This window comes from Coffea arabica, chromosome 10c (genome assembly GCF_036785885.1).
Source record: "Coffea arabica cultivar ET-39 chromosome 10c, Coffea Arabica ET-39 HiFi, whole genome shotgun sequence".
NCBI lineage: Eukaryota > Viridiplantae > Streptophyta > Magnoliopsida > Gentianales > Rubiaceae > Coffea > Coffea arabica.
In genome coordinates, this window is record NC_092329.1 from 16,298,511 (window position 1) to 16,318,920 (window position 20,410).

At 35.9% G+C, this 20,410-nt stretch overlaps 1 protein-coding gene and 1 pseudogene across 1 annotated transcript; both read right to left on the reverse strand.

Moving 5' to 3' along the window:
* Positions 1-63: 63 nt before the first annotated feature.
* Positions 64-6,171, reverse strand: LOC140016266 (serine/threonine-protein phosphatase 7 long form homolog). Its single transcript, XM_072069780.1, has 2 exons — positions 5,652-6,171; positions 64-1,624 (listed from the first exon to the last, which is right to left on the reverse strand). Exon 2 carries the CDS (start codon positions 1,622-1,624, stop codon positions 122-124), a length of 1,503 nt encoding a protein of 500 aa, XP_071925881.1. The 5' UTR covers positions 5,652-6,171; the 3' UTR covers positions 64-121.
* Positions 6,172-10,407: 4,236 nt separating this feature from the next.
* Positions 10,408-15,444, reverse strand: LOC113714636 (indole-3-acetic acid-amido synthetase GH3.17-like; annotated as a pseudogene).
* Between the last annotated feature and the right edge of the window lie 4,966 nt (positions 15,445-20,410).

Genomic DNA, 20,410 nt, shown 5'->3' on the forward strand with positions numbered 1-20,410 from the left:
AGGCCTAACATGATGCAACACCTTCGAAGTGAGACCTGTTTATCAAACCTGTGTTTCGAAAAATAACTTTGCAACAGATAAGGATCATTTCATTGATGGATTTCAAAATATCATACATCATCTACATCATTTCTCGAAGTTGATTTCGTACAAGATCATTAAACTTTTTCAATCTATCTATCACAGCATCTTTTGGCTCTCTGGAATAAGGATTCTGCATGCGTTCAGTTTGATCATACAACCTGCCACACTTTCTCTTCAATTCCTGGTGTCTTTCTTGCATTTCTTCACACAGTCTTTTATTCTTCTCTGCTAGACCCTTATTCACTTTCACAGATTGTCTTAATTGTGCATTTTCTGTGTCTTTCGCCTCAATGATTGCCATTAGTTTCTTGACTTCCTCGGACTGTTCCATCAATGGTCGCCCAGCACCAGATTCTCTGAGCCACTCCTCGTATTGAGGGGTAACCAAAGCCATTTGTTTAAGTTGCGGAACATAAGCGATATCCTCATCATCGGACAGTGTTTCCCAAGCTTCGACAATTGATACTTTCATCGGAATTTTGTCTGGACAGATCCCCTTGCCAAAACTGATGGTGAAATCGGTCAAGTCAGGTGTGAGTGGTACTCCTTGAATGCGTCCTAACTGTCTGAGAAACCTTTTCGGAGTGTATGCCATGATGCCTTGAGTTCCCAATAACGGTATCAAATCTGATGACTTGGCGCGCAGAACAGGGTTAAAACAGTCGGTCCAGTCTAGTACCCATCTAATCTTTTGATCTGACAATACCCTCAAAAAGTCCAGCCATTCCGATGCACTTCTTGGCAAATTACTTTGGTCAACTCTCTTATGATGGGTAGAGATCCAATTATACCCAATCAATGGTAGACCATCAAGAGCAGGCAACTGTCTTCGAAAATGTTCCATGGCCCATATATGCAAAATTCGATTTGATCCATAAAAGAACTTTGACCCCCTTTGGCAGTTGGTGCACGCAACAAAAATGTCAGCTAACACAATCGGTACTATAGAGGCTTGTCGATCCTTAATTCCAAAAAACAAGTCAGACAGGAGTTTAGTGATTTTGAAACCAATTTTCTTATCTTTTCTAGGAAACAAATAAATCCCCGCCATCACAAGTCCATACACCAGCGGCCTCTTACATTCCCATGTTACCTTAGATGTAAATGAAAAATCCTTCGAATACTTATCAAACCCGTCTTTCATTGCGAATCTGTCAAACAAAAATTTTACATCTATGCTCTGATCTGATCCTCGCACTACAGACTCTTTTAGTCCAGTAAAATGACAGAATTCAACCTTGCCAGAAGCAATCGGAAATATCACTGCTGTACCCTTTACTGACAAATTCAGAAGACCGGCTACCTCTTCAATGGTCGGAGTCAACTCCTTGCTTCCTATCCGAAATGTTGAACCATCGGGATCCCACAATTGAATTAAAGCTTCTACCAAATATCCATCTGACTCAATGTCTTTGAAATCCCCAATTGGTCCAAGGTAGGAGGCGACCTGATTGATCTCACTAAATGAAAGAAGCCCTGGCCATCTTCGAACCTCCATTGGAACTGTTAACAGCTGACTGATTTGTTGAGGCCTGTCCATCTAAAGCATGTAATGTAGATTAAATACCTTACCTACAGGCCTCACTTCTCCAGTTTTACAAGGATTTAAACATGAATATCCCACAGAGGGTTAGTTACCCAGGGACAACAAGGTTATTATATTCCTAAAATGGGATTCCCTAAACGGCATTCCCTCTAGGGTTAATGCATGATGCCAATTTATCAAAGCGACTAAATATGCATTATACAAATGAAACATGACCTAAAAGAATCCCCTTTTGTATGCCGGGGTGAGCCTAAAATGAAATGTATTCATGCTGTAAATGCGAAACATTGAATTTAAACGTGTCATATCACATAGGGTAGGCTCTTAGAGAGTACCATGCCAGGACTCTTATTTTCTAGGGCTTATGAATGCAATGGAGACAAAAACCAAGAAAAGTTAGTTCAATCAGACAAATACACAACACATTGTAGCAAAACAATACAAAGAGAGAAAGCAATAAAAGGAAAAGAGGGGTTGGATCCCTCCCCTCGTGAATAGTGTCACTAATAGGGTAAGACAGATTCTACCTTAGGTAAACTATCATGGATGCATGAGGTATCGGCTCACTAATGCATCTAGACTCGATAGGTTTTAGGTCCCCGAGCCTTCAGACTTGGAAACCAAAGGTCATCAACCCCGAGGTTCTTTGTCGGTGGCTCGAGCGATTCCCCAGACATTGCTACGCGCACGTCGTGCCACGGCCACATGTCCAAGTGAATCTATCAAAAATCCTCAATCTTCGACTAAAAGCTAAAGGTCATCAACCCAAAGCTTAAAATGGAAGATTGAGTGACCCCTCGGATCATGCTACGCACACGTCGTGTCGCGATCACACGTCCAAGTGGGTCGCCTAATCCTAACAGGGAAGAGTGGCGTGACAAGCCACTAAAAGAAAAATAAATGAGGGACAAAAGATAAAACGTATGCACGTATGCTAGTGCTTGGTTTGGAGGGGAAGGATCGAGAACCAATGCGAGGCTCTAGGGTAATATTCCCCACCCCCCAAATGCAAAGCGCGAAACAAAAGTAAATAAATAAATCATTCATCACATACACGTAAGACGAGGAACAATTACGAGTGTGAAATGCAAAACATCCTAAAAAAGAAAAATGCAACCTAAAACATCCAAATATGATAAATATAAGGGTTAAAGAGAGAAAAGACGACTAAACCAAGTGCTTGGACTCTCTAACGTCCCCAGTGGAGTCGCCAAGTTGTCGCGCCCCATTTTTCGCGATGGAAAAGAAAAATAAAGTGTGAGGTTTATAAAAGATATGATTTTATTTTTAAACAAGTTAAAAGGGACCTAGAATGGGACTTAAAAAGAATGCGACAATTTGGGTCCAAAATTTAGTCTAAAAGGGTTTTTAAAAAAAAACAGGAGTCGCCACTTGGTATGGAGTTTTGGTGTACCAAGTCACCCAAAAAATAAAGTAAAACAAAATAAAACCCTTTTTGACAACTCCAGGTCTTTGAAAACAAGAGAAAATGGATTCGGGAGTCACGGTTGAAGAAAGGGAAGGCAAAGATTCGATTAACTCAAATCTAAGGCACCCTTTCAACCTAGTCTAAGCTAGTTGCGAGGTTTAGTCAAAATTTTCCTAATCTAACCCTTAATTTATCACATTTGGATGTTTTCTATATGAATGCAAATCTAAAAAATATCGCAAGGGACAACATGTTCATTCAAGGGTTTAATTGAACCAATCGCATTAATTGCGAAGGTCAAAATAAATCCTCGAAGGTGTCACAAGGATGCAAATGATGAAAAAGAAAAGAAAATAAAAGAAAAGAAATTAAATTATATACATATATATAAGTGATCAAAGAAAAAGGGAATGCAACATAAAGGGTACGGGAGGCAAAAAAATTCGTGACATAATTTTCTTATACATGGATTAATAGGGTATTTAAACTAGAAAGTTATAATCACCCATTTCCCATGTTTGAAAAATAATTATCCTAACATGAACAAGCAAATGAACTAGCTTAAATGGGATGCAATTCTAAATGACATGATTAGCACCTATAGCGGGTAGGGGATAATAAAATAGGGAATATCATGCAAATGAGAAAAGATCCTAAAAATGAAAATATGCATGAAAATGTGGTGAATAGCATACAATGATGAATCTAGCGCAAGATGACCTAAAGGGTCTAGCGTTGGACTAGCCCATTTCTAAAAATCCTTGCTAGCGTTGGACTAGCAAGTAAGCGGAGGGAGAAACCACAACTAGCGTTGGACTAGTGTGGTGACGTCATGCATTAACAATTCATAGCGAAACAAATAAAACATAAATTAAAACAAATAAACACATAAGAGCACGTAGCACATAACACGTAAACATAATATCTAGATGCCAAAATCCTAAGAAAAGCGGACAAAACACATAACACATAAGCCACATAAACACGCAACCTATCTATTACATCGGGGGCGCCTAACTACAATCTAGAAGGGAAAAATATAATAAAACAAATCTAATTATCCTATCTATTACATTTTTGAGGTATTTAAATGCCTCTTGAATCATTATAAAAATTAACTAAAACATATATAAGAAAATTTGAATGAATATTTAAATCAAGTAAATAAAGCATATAAAAATATATAAACACATAGGAACAAATAGGAGCACATAAGAGCACGTAATTGACATTGAAATAATAAAATAGGGGTACCTCCCGTTTGAAGTGGTGACTAAATGGAGTCAAATTGTCCTATTTATACTCACAATGAACAAAAGAATCATGGCACCACTTTAATTGAAAATAATAATAATGTTAAAATACTAAATTCACATTAACATGTCAAACGCAAAGAAATTTAAGAACATCTAAAAATTGCAAGTTGAATATGTTCAAAAATAACATAATTAGTTATTAAAGAAAAGAAACAATCATAATAAAGAGAGTCAAAATTCATCAGGGACTGAATTGCAAAGATTGAAAACTTTTAGGGACAGAAGTTATATTTTTCCAAAGTTTAAGGGTCAAAATTAAATGAAAGATAAAATTCAAGGACCAAAGTGCAATTAAATTAAGTACCTAAGTGAAAGGAATTTAAAATATTCTGGGCCGAAGTGAACTACTCCAGAGATCAGGGGCTAAAGTGCAAAATTTGATTTCTGATTGGGGAGAAAAAGGCCATTGGGCCATTATTTATTTCTTTGGGCCGAAAACTACCTAAGCCCAACAGAAAATCCATAGAAACGAGCAGGCCAGCCCGTCATTTTATCACTCAAACCCGACCCAGAAATGCATGGGCTCCAGCCTCTTAGCCCATCCGAAACCCAAAAGAAAAAATAAACCAAAGCCCATTTCCAAAACCCAACCAAAACTAACTCCTGGCCCAACCGAAGAAAAAACATTAGCCCAAACCGTTTTCTTTCTTTTCTTTTCTTTCCTTTTTTTTTTTTTTCTTCTTCTTCTTTCTTTTCTTTCTTCCCCGTTCGTTCCGTCTCTTCTTCTTCCCAGGCGAGCTGAAGCTTCAGCTGGCGGCCATGGTGGTCGCCGGTGGCGCCGCCGCCGCCGACCGCTACCGCCGGTGACCTCTCCGGTTACCAAAAATCCTCAAAATATATCCCCTCACTCGATTTTTCGCGTAGGTTCCATTTCCGGAGTTAGTTTTTACAAAAGATGATCTGAAAGTGGCCAAAAAGTCAAAATACAGTCCAGTTTTTATTTTTTAAAACACCCAAATCTTTCACCAAAAATCATAAAAAATATATTACAATACTCCTTATAACCTCTATAATACAACTATGATTTTAACTAACCAGAAAACAATAACAAAAGACTACATTAAGGCAAAACAGTCCCTAAAAATCTTTTTTTGGCATTTTTTCAAACAATTAATATGCATTCACAGACATCATTTCCTTTTCCTTCATCTAGTTCATGCCATTTCCCAAATTTCAGCAATGCAACAACAACAATACGAGGCAGCCAGCAGAAATGAGAGAAAACTAAACAATGAAGCATTGATTTAATGTGCTAGACAAAAACTAAAAAAAATACCTCAATGTAGGTGTATGTGAGGTTGAGATGGAATCGAGAGGAGTTGGGGAAGATTTTTTTTTTCTGTTCTGTTTGTTTCCTCCGCCCAAGTCCGAGAGAGGGAGAGTGAGGGGTCAGGCTGCAAAATTCCGAGAGCTTCCCTTCCTCCTCTCTCGTGCGTTTCTTTTTTTCTGCCTCTGCCAAGTGAGTCGAGAGGGATTGGAGTGCTTTTTTTTTCTTTTTGTGGCTTGTCTTTTTGGTCTCCTGAAACTAGAGAGAGCCGAGGGATGTCTTTTTGGGGGAGGAAGAGTGGAGTGTTTTTGTGTGAGTTGGCCTGTCCCATTTTTCAGAGAGAGCCGAGTGAGGAAATTTTTGTAGCCAAAGTAGCTTTTTTTGTCTGTTTTCTCCTCTGCAAAATGTTGAGTGTTGGCAGAGCCGAAAGAGTACATATTTTGAGCCCCAAAGCGCCGTTCCCCCTTTTTTGTCAGTCCCCCGAGAATCAGGAGAGAACCAAGGGATTTTGTCAAATGGGTTTAGTTGTTTTTTTTTTTTCAAATCATGGCTTCTCTCTCTCTCTCTCTTTTTTTTTTAATCTGCAAAAATGAGACAAAAACATACTTAAAAATGCAAGAAAATAAATTGCTCATCAAATAGAAAATATTCGAAAAAAACACAAAATTTGACAAAAATTTGGTGTCTACACCTTCGAAGAAAATTAAAAATAAAGACAGGAACAGCAGAAGAAGAAGCTTTCTTTTTTTGAGATGCCTGTATAGTAGAGATGAAGTAGCCATCAACAATTAAGGGAATCAAGACTGTTTTATAGTTTAATGTTCACGTGATTAGACACGTAATCAACTTGCCTTTGCCTTTAGTTAGTGGGCTACCAAGAGAGATTTGAGAGAGATTTTGCAAGTTCCTCTTATCCCATACACAAGTTCCATTAGCTTCCCCTTATCCTCTAGCTAGGGAGTAATATATAGTAGGAATGGTACATGAATTGTTGCATGAAGGAACGAAAAATAAAGACGAGTATCCATTTTGACTTTCAATCTGCAGATGCAAACCATTCGACAGTGTAAACATAAAATATTAAAATCTCGTCATCATTAGTGTAAACGACAATAGGATCAAGAACTGTATCCATATGGCTAAGCAGGAAATGGGCCAGGAATGGTTGTCAGAATATGGCTAAGCAGGAAATGGGGCCAGGAATGGTTGTCAGGAACCGTTCCTAGCAATTGACGGCCATGATTTGGCCAAAAAATTTTGTGCGACTCAAATCACGTCTTGTAACTCGATTTTCAAGCCATGTGTGGGGCCCACAAAAAAGTGTTGTAAAATTACGTCGTGTGCAAAGAAAGTTACACCGTGTGCAATGAAAATTACGCACAGTGAAAAATGAATACAACCGGCAGAAACGGTTGCACCTGCAACCGTTTGTGCCCCTTGTCCGGCTAAGCAACATATTAACAGCTTTTTAGCAATAGGATGTTGAAAAGTAGAGGTGGCAAAATGGGCGAGATGGGCGTGATTTGCTTGGGTTTGAAATGGAACCAAGTCATATGGGTTCGGGATCAATCTTACCCATATGTATTTTGGGACTAATTTGGGCGGGATCACTTTGGGATGGGTTTAAATTGATCCCGCCCAATACCCAAATCTATTTTCTACATATTTTTTTCCTTTAATTCATTTTTTATTTTTTAAAATAACTTTAATATTTTTTATTTATTAAATTTCTTTTAGTCTTATTTTGAATTTATATTTTCATGAATTCATTTTACACTCTAGAACGATCAACAGTTATTTTAAAAAGACGTAACATTTTCATAAAAATGAACATATCTTCTCCCTTATCAGGAAATGTTAAAATGTCTCAACAAAATAGAGGAAATAGTACAGTGCTTTTACAACGTCAAATTGTAGCAAGCCTCAGACCTGCAAAATCACGAACTATGCAAGTTCTTAGGACAACTACTCAGCAGCCTTGATACTCGATAACATAAAACATTTGATTAAAGTTATGCAATTGAACAGAAAATTACAAGACAAGCTCACAGCAAGAAGGGATCCTTCTTAACCACTGGGCCTTTGGCTCAGTGGCCACCACCTCTTTGGTCCCACCAAAAAATCGAACCTTGCCTCCCACCAAAAATACCACATTTCAGTGGCTTGTCTCCAAAAAATTCAGGCGGGTGTGCTGTGCACCTGTCTGGTCCGGTGGTGGTTCAGTCCCTCCGACTTATCCTTGGGCCTTCTTAGGCCCGCCCCCTTCCTCTTAGTATAGGATAGATTAGGTTTATCGTCTCCGGAAAAGAAAAAAAAAAGAAAAAAAAGAAGGGATTCTTCTTTTTGATCACCCAAAGAGAAATTGGCATTCCTAGATGTAAGTTAAGCCTATGTGAACGCTGCTTCAATTTCTTTGTGCAATATTGGAACATTTAAAATACAAAGAAAATGACAGAAGAAAAATCTATTGAGATCTACTATGTAGAAATTTTGTTAACCTCAACATTTCCATTGTTTTATTTCATGATTCTAATAAGGGGTTTCACTCTAGATACAATAAAAAGTATTAAGTGGAAGTCGTGTCAAAGTACTTGTTTATACACCATTAATTCCATTCTCAATGAGTAGGATCCGGATTAAATTTTACAGATTTCCGCCAAATGAACTCCTTGATGTTCTCTTCAGTGAAGGATGGCTGCTCAAAATCGAAAACAAAAGGCCTAGGACAAACAGGCTCCTCATTGATATCATGAAGAGGTGCCAAATATGGGTGGGGAGATATTTGGGCTCAATGGGTACCCAAGTATTTCCCAACATTTTCCATCAATTAATGGGTACAATTAGGATATATTCCATTTTAAACTCAATATCAAATTATAATACCCATTCCACCCAAAGTCCTTTTGGGTATGGATAGCTTATTGGAACTTGGGACAAATTGCCACCTCTACTGAAAAGTAACTTGATCGAGCAGGAAAAAGAAAAGTTAACCATCGGGCTTTGGTCCAGTTGCTAGAGACAGTCTCTTAGAATTTATTTTTTCTCATGTACTAATATTTGTTGTGGGATTTTATCAAACGATAAGCATGATGCCGTGCGCCTTTTAGTAGTTTTCTTTGATTTTTTCTTTTCAAGATTTGGGTATTGGGTAATTTTGAGATGTACTAGAGTTCCAAAGCTTACCCAATGCAAATCTGAAATTTTCATTTCCTTTATAATTTACCAGTACTTATTAGCTTCGGATCATAGGCATAATTAGTTTGTTATATCCTAATTAACTGATTGCCTCACTATTCAAGGTTAATATGCTTATTGAAACACCACACTTTTTTTTTCATATCCTATGGACGGTTGTGGTCCCAATCTATTACATTATATAGCATCCAATCCGAGTATAGTTAAGTCCATGACATCTAAATTCAATAATTTTCTAAACTCTTCTGGAGGTGCGTCAAAGAATTTAAGTCTTAGGATGTGTCTAATAAAACTGAAATTTGAAAACTGAAATCTGAAATCCGAATTCATTAAGTAATTAAATTGTTAAATATTAAATATGATACATTTGGGTGTATTTGACATTATGTGATATTTTGGTTAGAAAATTTAGTACTACTTAATTAATTCAAATATTCTATTTTTGATTATCAAATGCATCTGAATATATTACGATCTGAATTCATTAAACTTAAGTGCTCAATTGAATTATTAAATGGAATATTAGTTTTGCTAAATAATCCGTGCACTTGTTACGCTCGTGCCATTCATGCTTCAATTCCCACTTCCATTGTTTCGCTAGCCAACTGTTTATATGCTAAATTAGAGTGTAGTGTGGGATTTCCTCAGGTGCCTTGTCATTCAGCTCCCTGCCCCATTTCCGCTCCAAACTCACGTTTTAGTCTAATTCAATGATCATATTTCTGCAACAAATATCCCTTGCCATACTCAACCCATAAATGATGGCCCATAGTTCTACTACCATGTTATTTGTAGTTCCCAACCTGACACCGAACCCATTCAACCAGTAACCCCCTTCATCTCTAATTAGTACTCCTGCTCTTGCTTGTCCTAAACCGTTGCTTGATCCTCCATCAACATTTAGTTTCACCCATCCAATTTGGGCTTACTCCAATTGATAGACTTCAGCTCCTTCTGTACCGCTCCACAATACTTGGCGAGAGATTCTTGACCGAAATCGGCTTGGGCTGTCACTGCTTGAGCATTGATTTTATCTTAGTTGCAGTAACATAGGTTCCCAGCATACCAGGCATAATAAAAAAAGTTCTTGAATCAAACACTTGCAATCTGCGTCTTCTATCTCTACAATGTCATATTATTGTTTTAAGCTCCAATCTAGCCATTCTTCCAAATTTGGGTTCCTAATATTCATAATTATTGAATTACATTTGACCAACTTTTTTTTTTTTTTTTTATATAAAACATCATCATAACATTAAATCCATACTAATAGCACAAATTACATCAATCATACACAAATACAAATAGATCTGAAAAACAAATACTTGATATTACAAATCTAAAAAATTAATAGAATATTACACTGTGAAACTCCAATAATATCAAAAGATAAAACACTTATTGCCCCAATATCATTTATGCATGCTTCCAACTGTGTTGCTTCTTTTCTCCCAGATATACTAATTAACTAATTCAAATTTAGATGTTAAAGTGAGATCTAATGAGGCAGATATAAAAGATTTTAGATTCGACAACCAAATATGAGAAAACTTAGATCTAATACAAAAAATAGAAAAAACTACAAAAGCTGTAATTAGAAATCTCTATGAGAGGAGAAAACATCACTAAAAATCCTTAAGAGAGAATAAACTCTCACTAGGAAACTCCATGAGAGGAGAATAACATCTTTTGCAACTAGAATAGCATTGCCCTCAATTTGATGAGTACAATAGTTTCAGATACTGTCCTCATCCACCAAGCTTCACAAACAAACTGAAAAATAGTAGAACACAAATGCATCCATACAATGGTGAAGTACTTTTAAATTTCGACATTGCAAGACAAGGTATATGAACGCCTAGGATGAAATATGCAAAAAGATTCTTGAAGACCACAGGCTACGAGTCTTGATTAGGCACTTCTCTGCTGTAAAATTTTCCCACTACTCTGGAGTCCAGAATTTCAATGGCTTTCTCAGACTTTATGTTCTTAGGTGTCTTGTACTGGTTTAAAGAAGTTCCTTGAGAAAGATAAAAGTCCATGAGGACGTTGAATGTTCCTTGTTTCACAACTCTAATTTCCAAAGGACCAATGGTACTGATGCTCTGATTCTTCAGCATCTTATATTCCTGGTCCAGAGATTGTTCCACTAGACTACAGCATTTTTCCATTTTAACCTGATCAAGTTCAGGTATATCATCATTTGATCTGAGTTGAAGCTCCCAAAAGAGTACATAGTGACCAGGAATAGAAGATGTATCAGCATAGCTACTGTAATCCAAAAGAAAGAAGCCAAGTGGTTCAAGGATCTGAATTGCTGTTGCAATTGCTTTCTGGAGGTCTTGTTCAGTTGTTTTATCTGTGTGAATACTCAATACCACATTTGTCCTTTGTCCAAATTTGAATTGGGGAGTGGAATTGTGAAAACCTGTCACCAGGACAATATCCCCCATTCTGTACCTGTACAAACCTGAAAATGTATTCTTCCATCAATATTCTAGACATTAGAGCGTTTAAGCATTTAAACTGTCTAATCATCATTGGATGTGTGTATCAGGATAATAAATGTACCGAAAAACAGAATGTAATAAACCTATATTCGACAAATTTGAACATCCGAACAAGTAGTGCACATTAGATGTCCAAGGCAATTGTTAAGTAGAAATTAATGGAACTACTATCCATTTTAGAACATGATAAAGGGTTTAAAATGGAGACCAGTAGACACCTTCAAGATGCACTTCTGTGTTTTATCGAATACTTTTTCATGGGACAGACTAAGAGAATTATAGTTCATATCTGTGGTACACCACAGTCAGTTAGGGTCAATTCAAAAGTACAGTGATCTCACCTGTAAAGGTCGTGACAAGAAGTTCATAATGCTGGCCAACCTTAACATTAGCAAGATCCACGATGTGATCTTTCAAATGAGCATCTTTCCTGTTGGTGCAGTTTGGATCTTGATGATTGTCAATTGGTAAGAACTCATAGTAGGCCATGTTTGGTATAAAAGTATAAGAGACATCATATGGACTGCACAAAGGTTTCATGTTAATCCCAAACAACGCCTCTGAAGAACCATAAAGTGGTGAAACTACAGGTAACCCACCCATATAGAACTCAAGCGCAGGGATATATTGTGCCATGGACCCTGTTATAATGGCCATGACATACTTGGTCCTTGGCCAGATCTTCTTAATTATCCCTTCCCAAGACTTCTCTTGGCATACAAGATCAATTGAATCAGCCAAATCCGGCATTTGTTTGCTCAAAATCAAGGAGACAGCCCTTTTGCAGTTAGGGTCAGTGATCCAATCACTCATTTGTCCAGTTCTTATGTTGGAAGACATTTCTTGCCAATGTTCCTCGAAAAATTTGATTATCCTTAGCAAACCCGAGGCGAAAAATGTACCAACGCTTACTATCGCATCTCACTGCACAAGGCCACAAAGTAATTGACTATACAAGCTCTGATTGGTATCTTCACACAATATAAACTGAGGAAATCTGTCTTTTCTGTTCTTTATCTCGCTTTCTGAGGCTGTTCTTAAAAGTAAGCCACCAGGAGTGGCGATATCCGGGTTGATAAGGACAAATAACAGCGCTTTCCCATCGTTCAAGCCCTGGAAGTACCTTAGTTCAAAGCTATACGTTTAGCAATTTTTGTTTGACTCTTATAATTCTACTGAAGAAATAACAACTGTATATTCATTGCATTAGACTTTACCTGTTTAAAACAGTATCACAGAGACAAGAAAAAAAGGCCCTGCGCTCTCCCTCTTCAGAAGTTTTTGGAATCCACTTTTGCTTCCCACCTGAAGTGCCCGAGCTGCCAACGAAGTTAATGATTTCAGTTAAGAAAAACAAGAAATTCATGAAAAAGAACAGAAATGACTCGTGCTTCAGCATTATTGATCTCACTCCATTCAGGAGTTTCCTTTCATCTAATTAGAACGAAACAAAAAAAAAAAAAACTGCTTTACCTTTTGAGTAGCTCAGTAATGGATTCATTAGTTAAAATCCGAGATGGCTCTCCATCCAGTGCAATTCGATCGATGTAAATCTTGATATCTTCATAATCTACCACAGGAACTTTATTCTTGAATAGTCCCTTATCAGATTGACCATTAAGAAAACCTTTCAAGTAATCAGTGCTTGCATTTTTAGTTAAAATCTCCTCCAGGACCTGTTCTTGTATATGACCAGCATTGCTGGTTATATCCTCCAAAATCCTCGAACCAGCTTCAGTATCTCTTGGATCAAAGGTTGGCAGCATTCTGGTAAAGAAAAGAAATGCAGAATCTGAGTTTGGGGATGGGAAATATGCAGGGAATTAATTGATGAATAAGCACGCTCAACTACATTGTCTTGAGGAAAAGATTCACGCCATGGTTAAGCTCTTTTAAACCCATTGCCCAGGTGATCCATCCTTTCATCCTCATTCCCTTCTCCAAGATGCCTAGTTAGCGTGCTGTATGTTACCATTGTTAATTTGTAATTTTGTAAACAGAAAAACTCATTGAGTTGCTTAGTCTCCTTATGCTATGCTCATCACTTGCACAATCCAAAATCACCAAATGATCTTGAATGTACCTTCGTTCGAGCTCTTATGGATCTATATCCATGCTTGAGTTCAGTCAAAATCGAATTCAAATTGAGTTCGAGTCATTTGAGTTGCTATATGAATTGAATTGGATCTCCATATAATTTCCTTATTTAGCTTATATAGTTTTTATGTATATTTTGTCGAGCAAGCTCAATTTCGAGTTTCAGCTTGTCCTCATAATTTTCTTGAGTTAAACTCAAGCATGAACACGTTATATTCATCGAACTTGAGCTCGGACTCAACCTCAAATTAATTTTCTTTGATCTTGAGTTCTAGTACCTCAATATTTGGTCTTGATTTGGCTAATAACACCCCCTAGAGAGGTGATCCAAAATTTAAATGAATGGCACACTTCTAGTCGTAAAAGGACGCTTATTCGTATGCATCTTCCAAAATATGGCAAAAATATACTAGATACCAGTTGCATTCTGCAGTATAATTAGTAGGGCAAATTATACTTTACCCTCTGTGATTTAATACTTTTCCATGTAACCTTCTTATAGTTTCCAAGGCTATGTATAAACCCTCATGTTTGGACTAAAGTTTCAAAGCGACAGAAATGGTACTCTGTAAGGGAACCAACTCATAGGGCTAAACAATGAACTAACCTACTCAATGTTCGAATCGAGGTCGCTTGGTAAGAACTCGTTCGAGTTTGGTTAACCAACTAGTTAAGCCAAATTTGAACTGCATTTTATGCTCAATAACATTCAAACTCAATAAAAAAAACTCGTTCAAACTCGATTTGGGAAAAAACAAGCTAAGTTTGAACAAAATTTCAAACTTGTTAAACTAATCAAACGAACTTGAACATTATGGTTTTCAACTTAATTAGGTTCGTTTACACCCCTATCAACTAAAATGTTGAGATTACCCCATTTAGAAATAAAAATGTTTGAAATGATCAAAATATGTAAACATAGTGTGCATGACATTTTAGTCCCTTATGGTTTAATGTTTTCCACATAACTACCTTTTGTTTTCAAAATCTATACATAACATCCCTCTGGTTAACAAATAGTTTTCATATTAACATAGGGGTATTTTTGATATTTTAGTATGTTACAGAATGCAAATTCGATCATTTTAACATTTTAATCCAAATCATGATGGAGTTACGTATAGTTTTTGAAATGGTAAGAGGTTTATATGGAAAGTACTAATTGCAGGAGGGTAAAATGTAATTTACCCTAATTAATACTGAAGTGTTGATTTTGGGGGTTTCAAGTAAACGGAGTTTGCCAGATAAAAGGTGAGTAGTGTTTTGACTACCAATTTACCACAGCTTCGTCCTTCAACCATAGGCAACAAATATCAACAAACTTATCAGCATGATAAGTGATAACCAAAGCTCTGAAAAAACTGAACTCGAAGAATTGCATATTAAGACAGGATTAACAACTTGACTGTATGAATCGTGTTGACCTTCGACCTACAAATGCAAACCATTCAAAAAAATTGTAAATATATGGCCAAGCAAGCGTATCTCATAGGTAAAAAGGAAAACCTATGAATCACATCAGAAACAACAGGAGGAAATTAATCAAGGAAGCCAATATACCTCACCTAAAAGGAACTTGATTGCATATAATCCTACGGCGCAAATATACCTCACCTGGAAAAAACTTGATTGCACTTTGATCCCACAGCAAAAATTTTGCAGAAAATGAAAACTTTGAGACCTAATTTTTGTCGACTGCTGTTCAGTTATACCAGCTTAATAGCAAAGAAGTGGATCTCTCAATAATAGGGCATGTGGTAGACAAAGTTAGAAACTTAGAGATGAATTCGAAGAATGTCGGATTGCACATGTCTGTAGGACAGGAAATACTTCAGCCCACTTACTGGCTAAGATATCTTTATTTGTGGAGGATAGAGTTACATAGTGGGACAACTTTCCACCTTGCATTGTAAATGCTGCGTTTTGTGATATGACTGGATAGAAAGTTATGCAGGGACTAGGGAGCAGTGAAGAAGCTGTCTGACCTGGTTAGGTTGAGAAATGTAAACGAGTTTGAGTCAAGTTAAATTTTGACCTAGTCGAGACGAGTTTCAATTTAAGTTTATGAAACTCAAATTCGTGATCGAGTTTGATGAGATCAAAATATCAAGTCCGAGTTTAAAAAATTAATTATTTTATTTTAAAAAAATAAATAAAATAATAAAATATTAGGAATATATATATAATTTTACTATTAAAATAAAAAAATAATATGTATATATATTAATATATATAAATATAATCGAGCTCGCGAGTTAATGAACTTAATATTTTTGAACTCGAGTTTAACTTGGTTAGTTCGAATTCGACTTAAGTCCGATGTTGATCGAGTCAAGCTCGGACTTGAGCCTCTTGCGATCGGCTCGCGAGTGGTTCAATTTGTTTACAACCCTAGTAAAGGTGACCAATTACTAGTGATATAGGAAGTTGTTTGCATCGGTCCATATTCATCAAATGTTGGCCGGAAATTGTCTATATATACAGGGAGAGTTGCAGTTTTAGTACCCAATGTTTGGCCCATATATCAAATTAGTCTTAAATGTATCGATTAAAACAAATCTAGTCCCCAGGTTTACAATTTTAGACAGATTTATGACAATTAGCGGAAATAGACCAATGAATAATGGTCAACATCAAATTGCTGCTAGTCAACAATTTTTACTTTACACTTCTAGTCCTCAATGTTTTGATTTTGAATTATTATCTTCTTTTAAATTTTAAACAGTGATATGAAGGATTTAGTATTTAATGAGATGTAAATTATAGGGTGATAGGAATTCTAATTAAACTTCTCTTTCCTTTTCTTTTTATTTGTTTATTTATGCCAATAGTATCCCATATGTTTCTTTGATTTTGCACAATTAGTCTAAAATTTGTTAAAATATATATACGTCTTTGTTTCTCACTATTAATAATTAATTGACTGTGAGCTTTATTAATTTTTATTTTTTATGATAACTAAAAAACTTAATTGTTTCCTTTTGAATATATACTTTTTGTAATTAATTTGATTTTTTTTACATTTTAATAGGTTAACAATTGAGTTTGAAATGAAATTGATATTTTGTAGATGTTAAAATAAATCCTTTAAATCTACAGTATTGGAACATTGGATTTTAATTTATGGGAAAGAAAACAAGAAATAAAAGAAAGTTTTCTAAAGAATTCAATTATACTTCACATTGATACTTATTTTCACTAGTTTTTATAAGTACAACAGCTAATTACAAAAATTTGAAATCTACATGCACAAAACATGCAACAATTTGTGTAGTAGTAATTATAATAAAATTAAACTATAAAACTAGAATTCTCCTTTTCTTCCACTACTTTATATTTTATTTATTATTGGTATATTGTCATCCAAATTATAATTTATTTAACAAAGATATATATATATATATATATATATATATATATATATAGGCTACCATCATGCTATGTCAATATAATGTGTTTTCATGAAATTTTATAGAAATTTAGAACATATTTGTTGTGTATTTAATTTAATTCATATATTATTTTATTTTAAAAGCTCTAGTTGTAAGTAAAAACCCATGGGACCTTAATGATCCAAAATTGAAATACTAGGAACTAGAAATACAAATTCAAAACTTTCGACTAATGCCAATTTGATGTTGACCATTAGTTATGATGATTTACCGTTAGTTGACCTAAAGCTGTCTAAAATCATGAACTTTGGGGACTAAATTTGTTTTATCAAAATATTGAGGACTAATTTGGCATATAGGCTAAACATTCGGGGACCAAAACTATATTTCTCCCAAATTGATAATCCCTTGTGTTATGAGATTATTAGATCTTTCTTTACCTTATTTGCCACATGTTTTACTTTCCATTTTGAATGTATAAATTTCATTAGGTAAATTCCATTTTGACCTCCTAATCTATACCCAATTTCCTACTTCAGTCCCTAAATTTCAAAATAGAACACTTAAGTCCCCAAACTATTGAATCCATCCCAATTAAATAAAATCGTTAACAAAATCCACAAAATCGTCAGGGTTTTTCGAGCGTGCAAAACAAGCGCGGTTAGTGAGACTAAATAAGCAATGAAAACTAAAATAGTCAGGACATAATTGCAAATTAGTCTATTAGGTATAAGGGAAGAAATAAGTCAAAACTGCTTTGTTTCTTTCTTCTTCACTTTGAATTATTCGATTTGAACAGAGAGAGAGAGAGAGAGAAGGTGTGAATGATACATTACCCAATTTCTACTAACAAATACTTTGAAATGATCGTGATTGTGATTTAGAGGTGAATTTTTGTAAACATCGGAAGGAAGAGGGTTGGTGGAGAAATGAGATCGCCATTGACGAACAACAAGAGAAAGACCGATCCGAGTAAGAGAAATGATATTAGGGTCATTGTTTGCTTGGTTATTGTGAGAACCCTAGAATTTGCATATTTCCTTAGTTTATTGTTTCTTCTCATCTTCTCCTCTTAAGAGAAAATTTGTTAACTAATCATTGGAAACAATGGAAGGCCTTGTTGTTATGTGTATTTATGTGCGAGATATGTATATAAAGTATATTAGATTGAATGAGTATACAAGTTAAACTTGAAGATAGGTATGTTTCATGGTTTGAAAATGATTAAGTTAATAAGTTTTGATATAAAAGGATAAACGAATATTAAGAATGTTAAATTTATATATTAAGGTCAAACTTGATTTTAATAGCTTAAATAATAAAGTAAGAATGATAAGTGATCACTTACGAATTATAAATTTACCATTGAAATTATTAATTTGCTCAAGAAGTAGCTGTGAGCCAGGAAACAAACTCGAAGCTCGAGAGTAATTTACTTGGATAATTGGTGGGTGATTCCGAATTTGTGTGTTTAATTGTTTATGTGTACTTGAGCGACATTATGTGACTCTTCAAAGTAGGCTGTCCTACTTGAATGTCTCGTTTCCTCAGGAAAATGAATTTTTGTCTTTGAATAAGTATGTAAAAACAATTTTAAAGTTTCAAACACGTTAATCGTGCAAAATATTGAGTTATTTGACTCTCGCCAAGTTAGAATAATATTTCTTGATGTAAACTATTTTATTGTTTTAAGATTAATTCCTTGAATTTCCGATAGCTAGTTTTAAGCGTTAATAACGTTAAGTGTTAATAGGAACCTTAGAATTAAGATGAATCGATATATTTTTGATAAACCGTTACAAGTACATTGGGTACACTTAGGAGGTTAAAATCTCGATAATTGAATTTTGCGAGATTAGTATTCTAGTAGGTATTCAAATTGCATTTGGGGATAAATTTTGGAATTGAGTTAGAATCGAGGACGTAAGTGGATATTAGGAGGAAATGTGAAAGACCAATTTAGCCTCCACCATCTCAGAAATAACCATGCAACCATCGAGCTGCATTGGCCAGCCTTCAAATCCAAACATTTCATTGCTGCCGGATGCATTTGTCTCTACTCAAACACTCCCCCTTCCTTACCGCGGCTCACCTCCATTTCACCTAAAACCTCAGACCACTACAACATTCCTCTCCACCTCGTTAATATGGACCAAAGAGAGAGCTGCATTCTACATACGAGAGTAGGAAAAGAAAAGAGAGAAACCGCGAGCTGCAACATTCCTGGTTCTGTCCGTGAGTGTGAGGGAGGAAAGAAAGAGTCACTGCATGAGTTCCATCCCTTGCTGCACCTTTAACGAGCTGCAATCATCTTCCAACCCCAACACCACTACAGCTGCCACCACCGCGACCAAAACCAGGACCAACACCTCCAGTTCTTACGCGAGCCGAGAGAGGAGAAGAATTGACAGCTTGTGTGTTGCGTGAGCTGAGCTTCTAGCTGAGGTAAATTCTAGACTTAGGCCAGCTAATTATGGTTAGATGAAGCTGCTTAAGAGCTTGCATGTGAAGTTTATGCTTCCGGATGATGAAATCAAAGCATTAGAAAAATCTGATTTGGAAGGAATGGGTTTGCCGAGAAGCTGAAATGGAAATGCAGCTTTAATTTTGTTTCCCTGAGGCAATCTGAACTTATAAATGTGATTATCTAACTTAAGACAAGATGATTAAGCTTTGCATGCAGCTCATTAGCTCGGTTAAGCAAGAAATAAAAATAACAAGAAAATCTGCTGCATGCAAGATCATCCGAGAAGAGCCGAATGAATTTCTGGATTTTTGGGATATTTGTAGTTGTTAATCGAATCCGATTTTGAGCTAAAAATGTTAACTAGCTAGCTAAGTGTTTGCATGTCAGATTTGAGTACTTAACACACTAATTTAGCCGAGGAAAAATTGAACCTAAGACTAATGAGCTGCTGGAAATTTTCTTTGGTAATCCGAGAGACCTGAGTTGGAAATTTTAGATGATTATAGTTGTTGTTTGCATATGATTTTGAACTGGAAATGTTAATTGGTTAGTTAAGAATTTACATGTCGAATTTGAGTACTTAATACCGTGTTTTAGCCGAAGGAAAATTGGACATAAGATTAATGAGTTGTTGGAAAATTTTGGAAACCGAGAGGAGGAGCTGGAAATTTTCACTTGCTTCTGGAAATTTTTCTTTGGAATTAAATGGTTTAGAAATGCATGAGAAATGTGCGTTTTTTTTAAGCCTAGTAAGCTGCATAGATGTGAGACTTTTGATACAATTGATAATTTGGTTGAAAATGGTGAAGCAAGGTGCTGGAAAATCTTGTGAATTGCCGAGGGAATGAAACTGAAATTTGTAGTTGTTTCTGGATTTTTCTTTTTCTTGGAATATAATGGTTGGATAGGGCTGTCAACGGGCCGGGTCCGGGCCGGAATTCATTATTCCGGACCCGGACCCGAATTACTATGCCGGATCCGGACCCGACCCGTTTACCCGACGGGTCTTTTATTCTACGTTCCGGATCCGGATCCAGCGGTCCCGGATCCGGATCCGGGTCTACTCGAACAAATTTACCAAATTTTATAATTTCTAATAAAAATGAG

What these genes read in the sequence shown, in the direction of transcription:
- LOC140016266 (XM_072069780.1), bottom strand. Translation starts at nt 1,624, where the DNA reads ATGGACAGGCCTCAACAAATCAGTCAGCTGTTAACAGTTCCAATGGAG.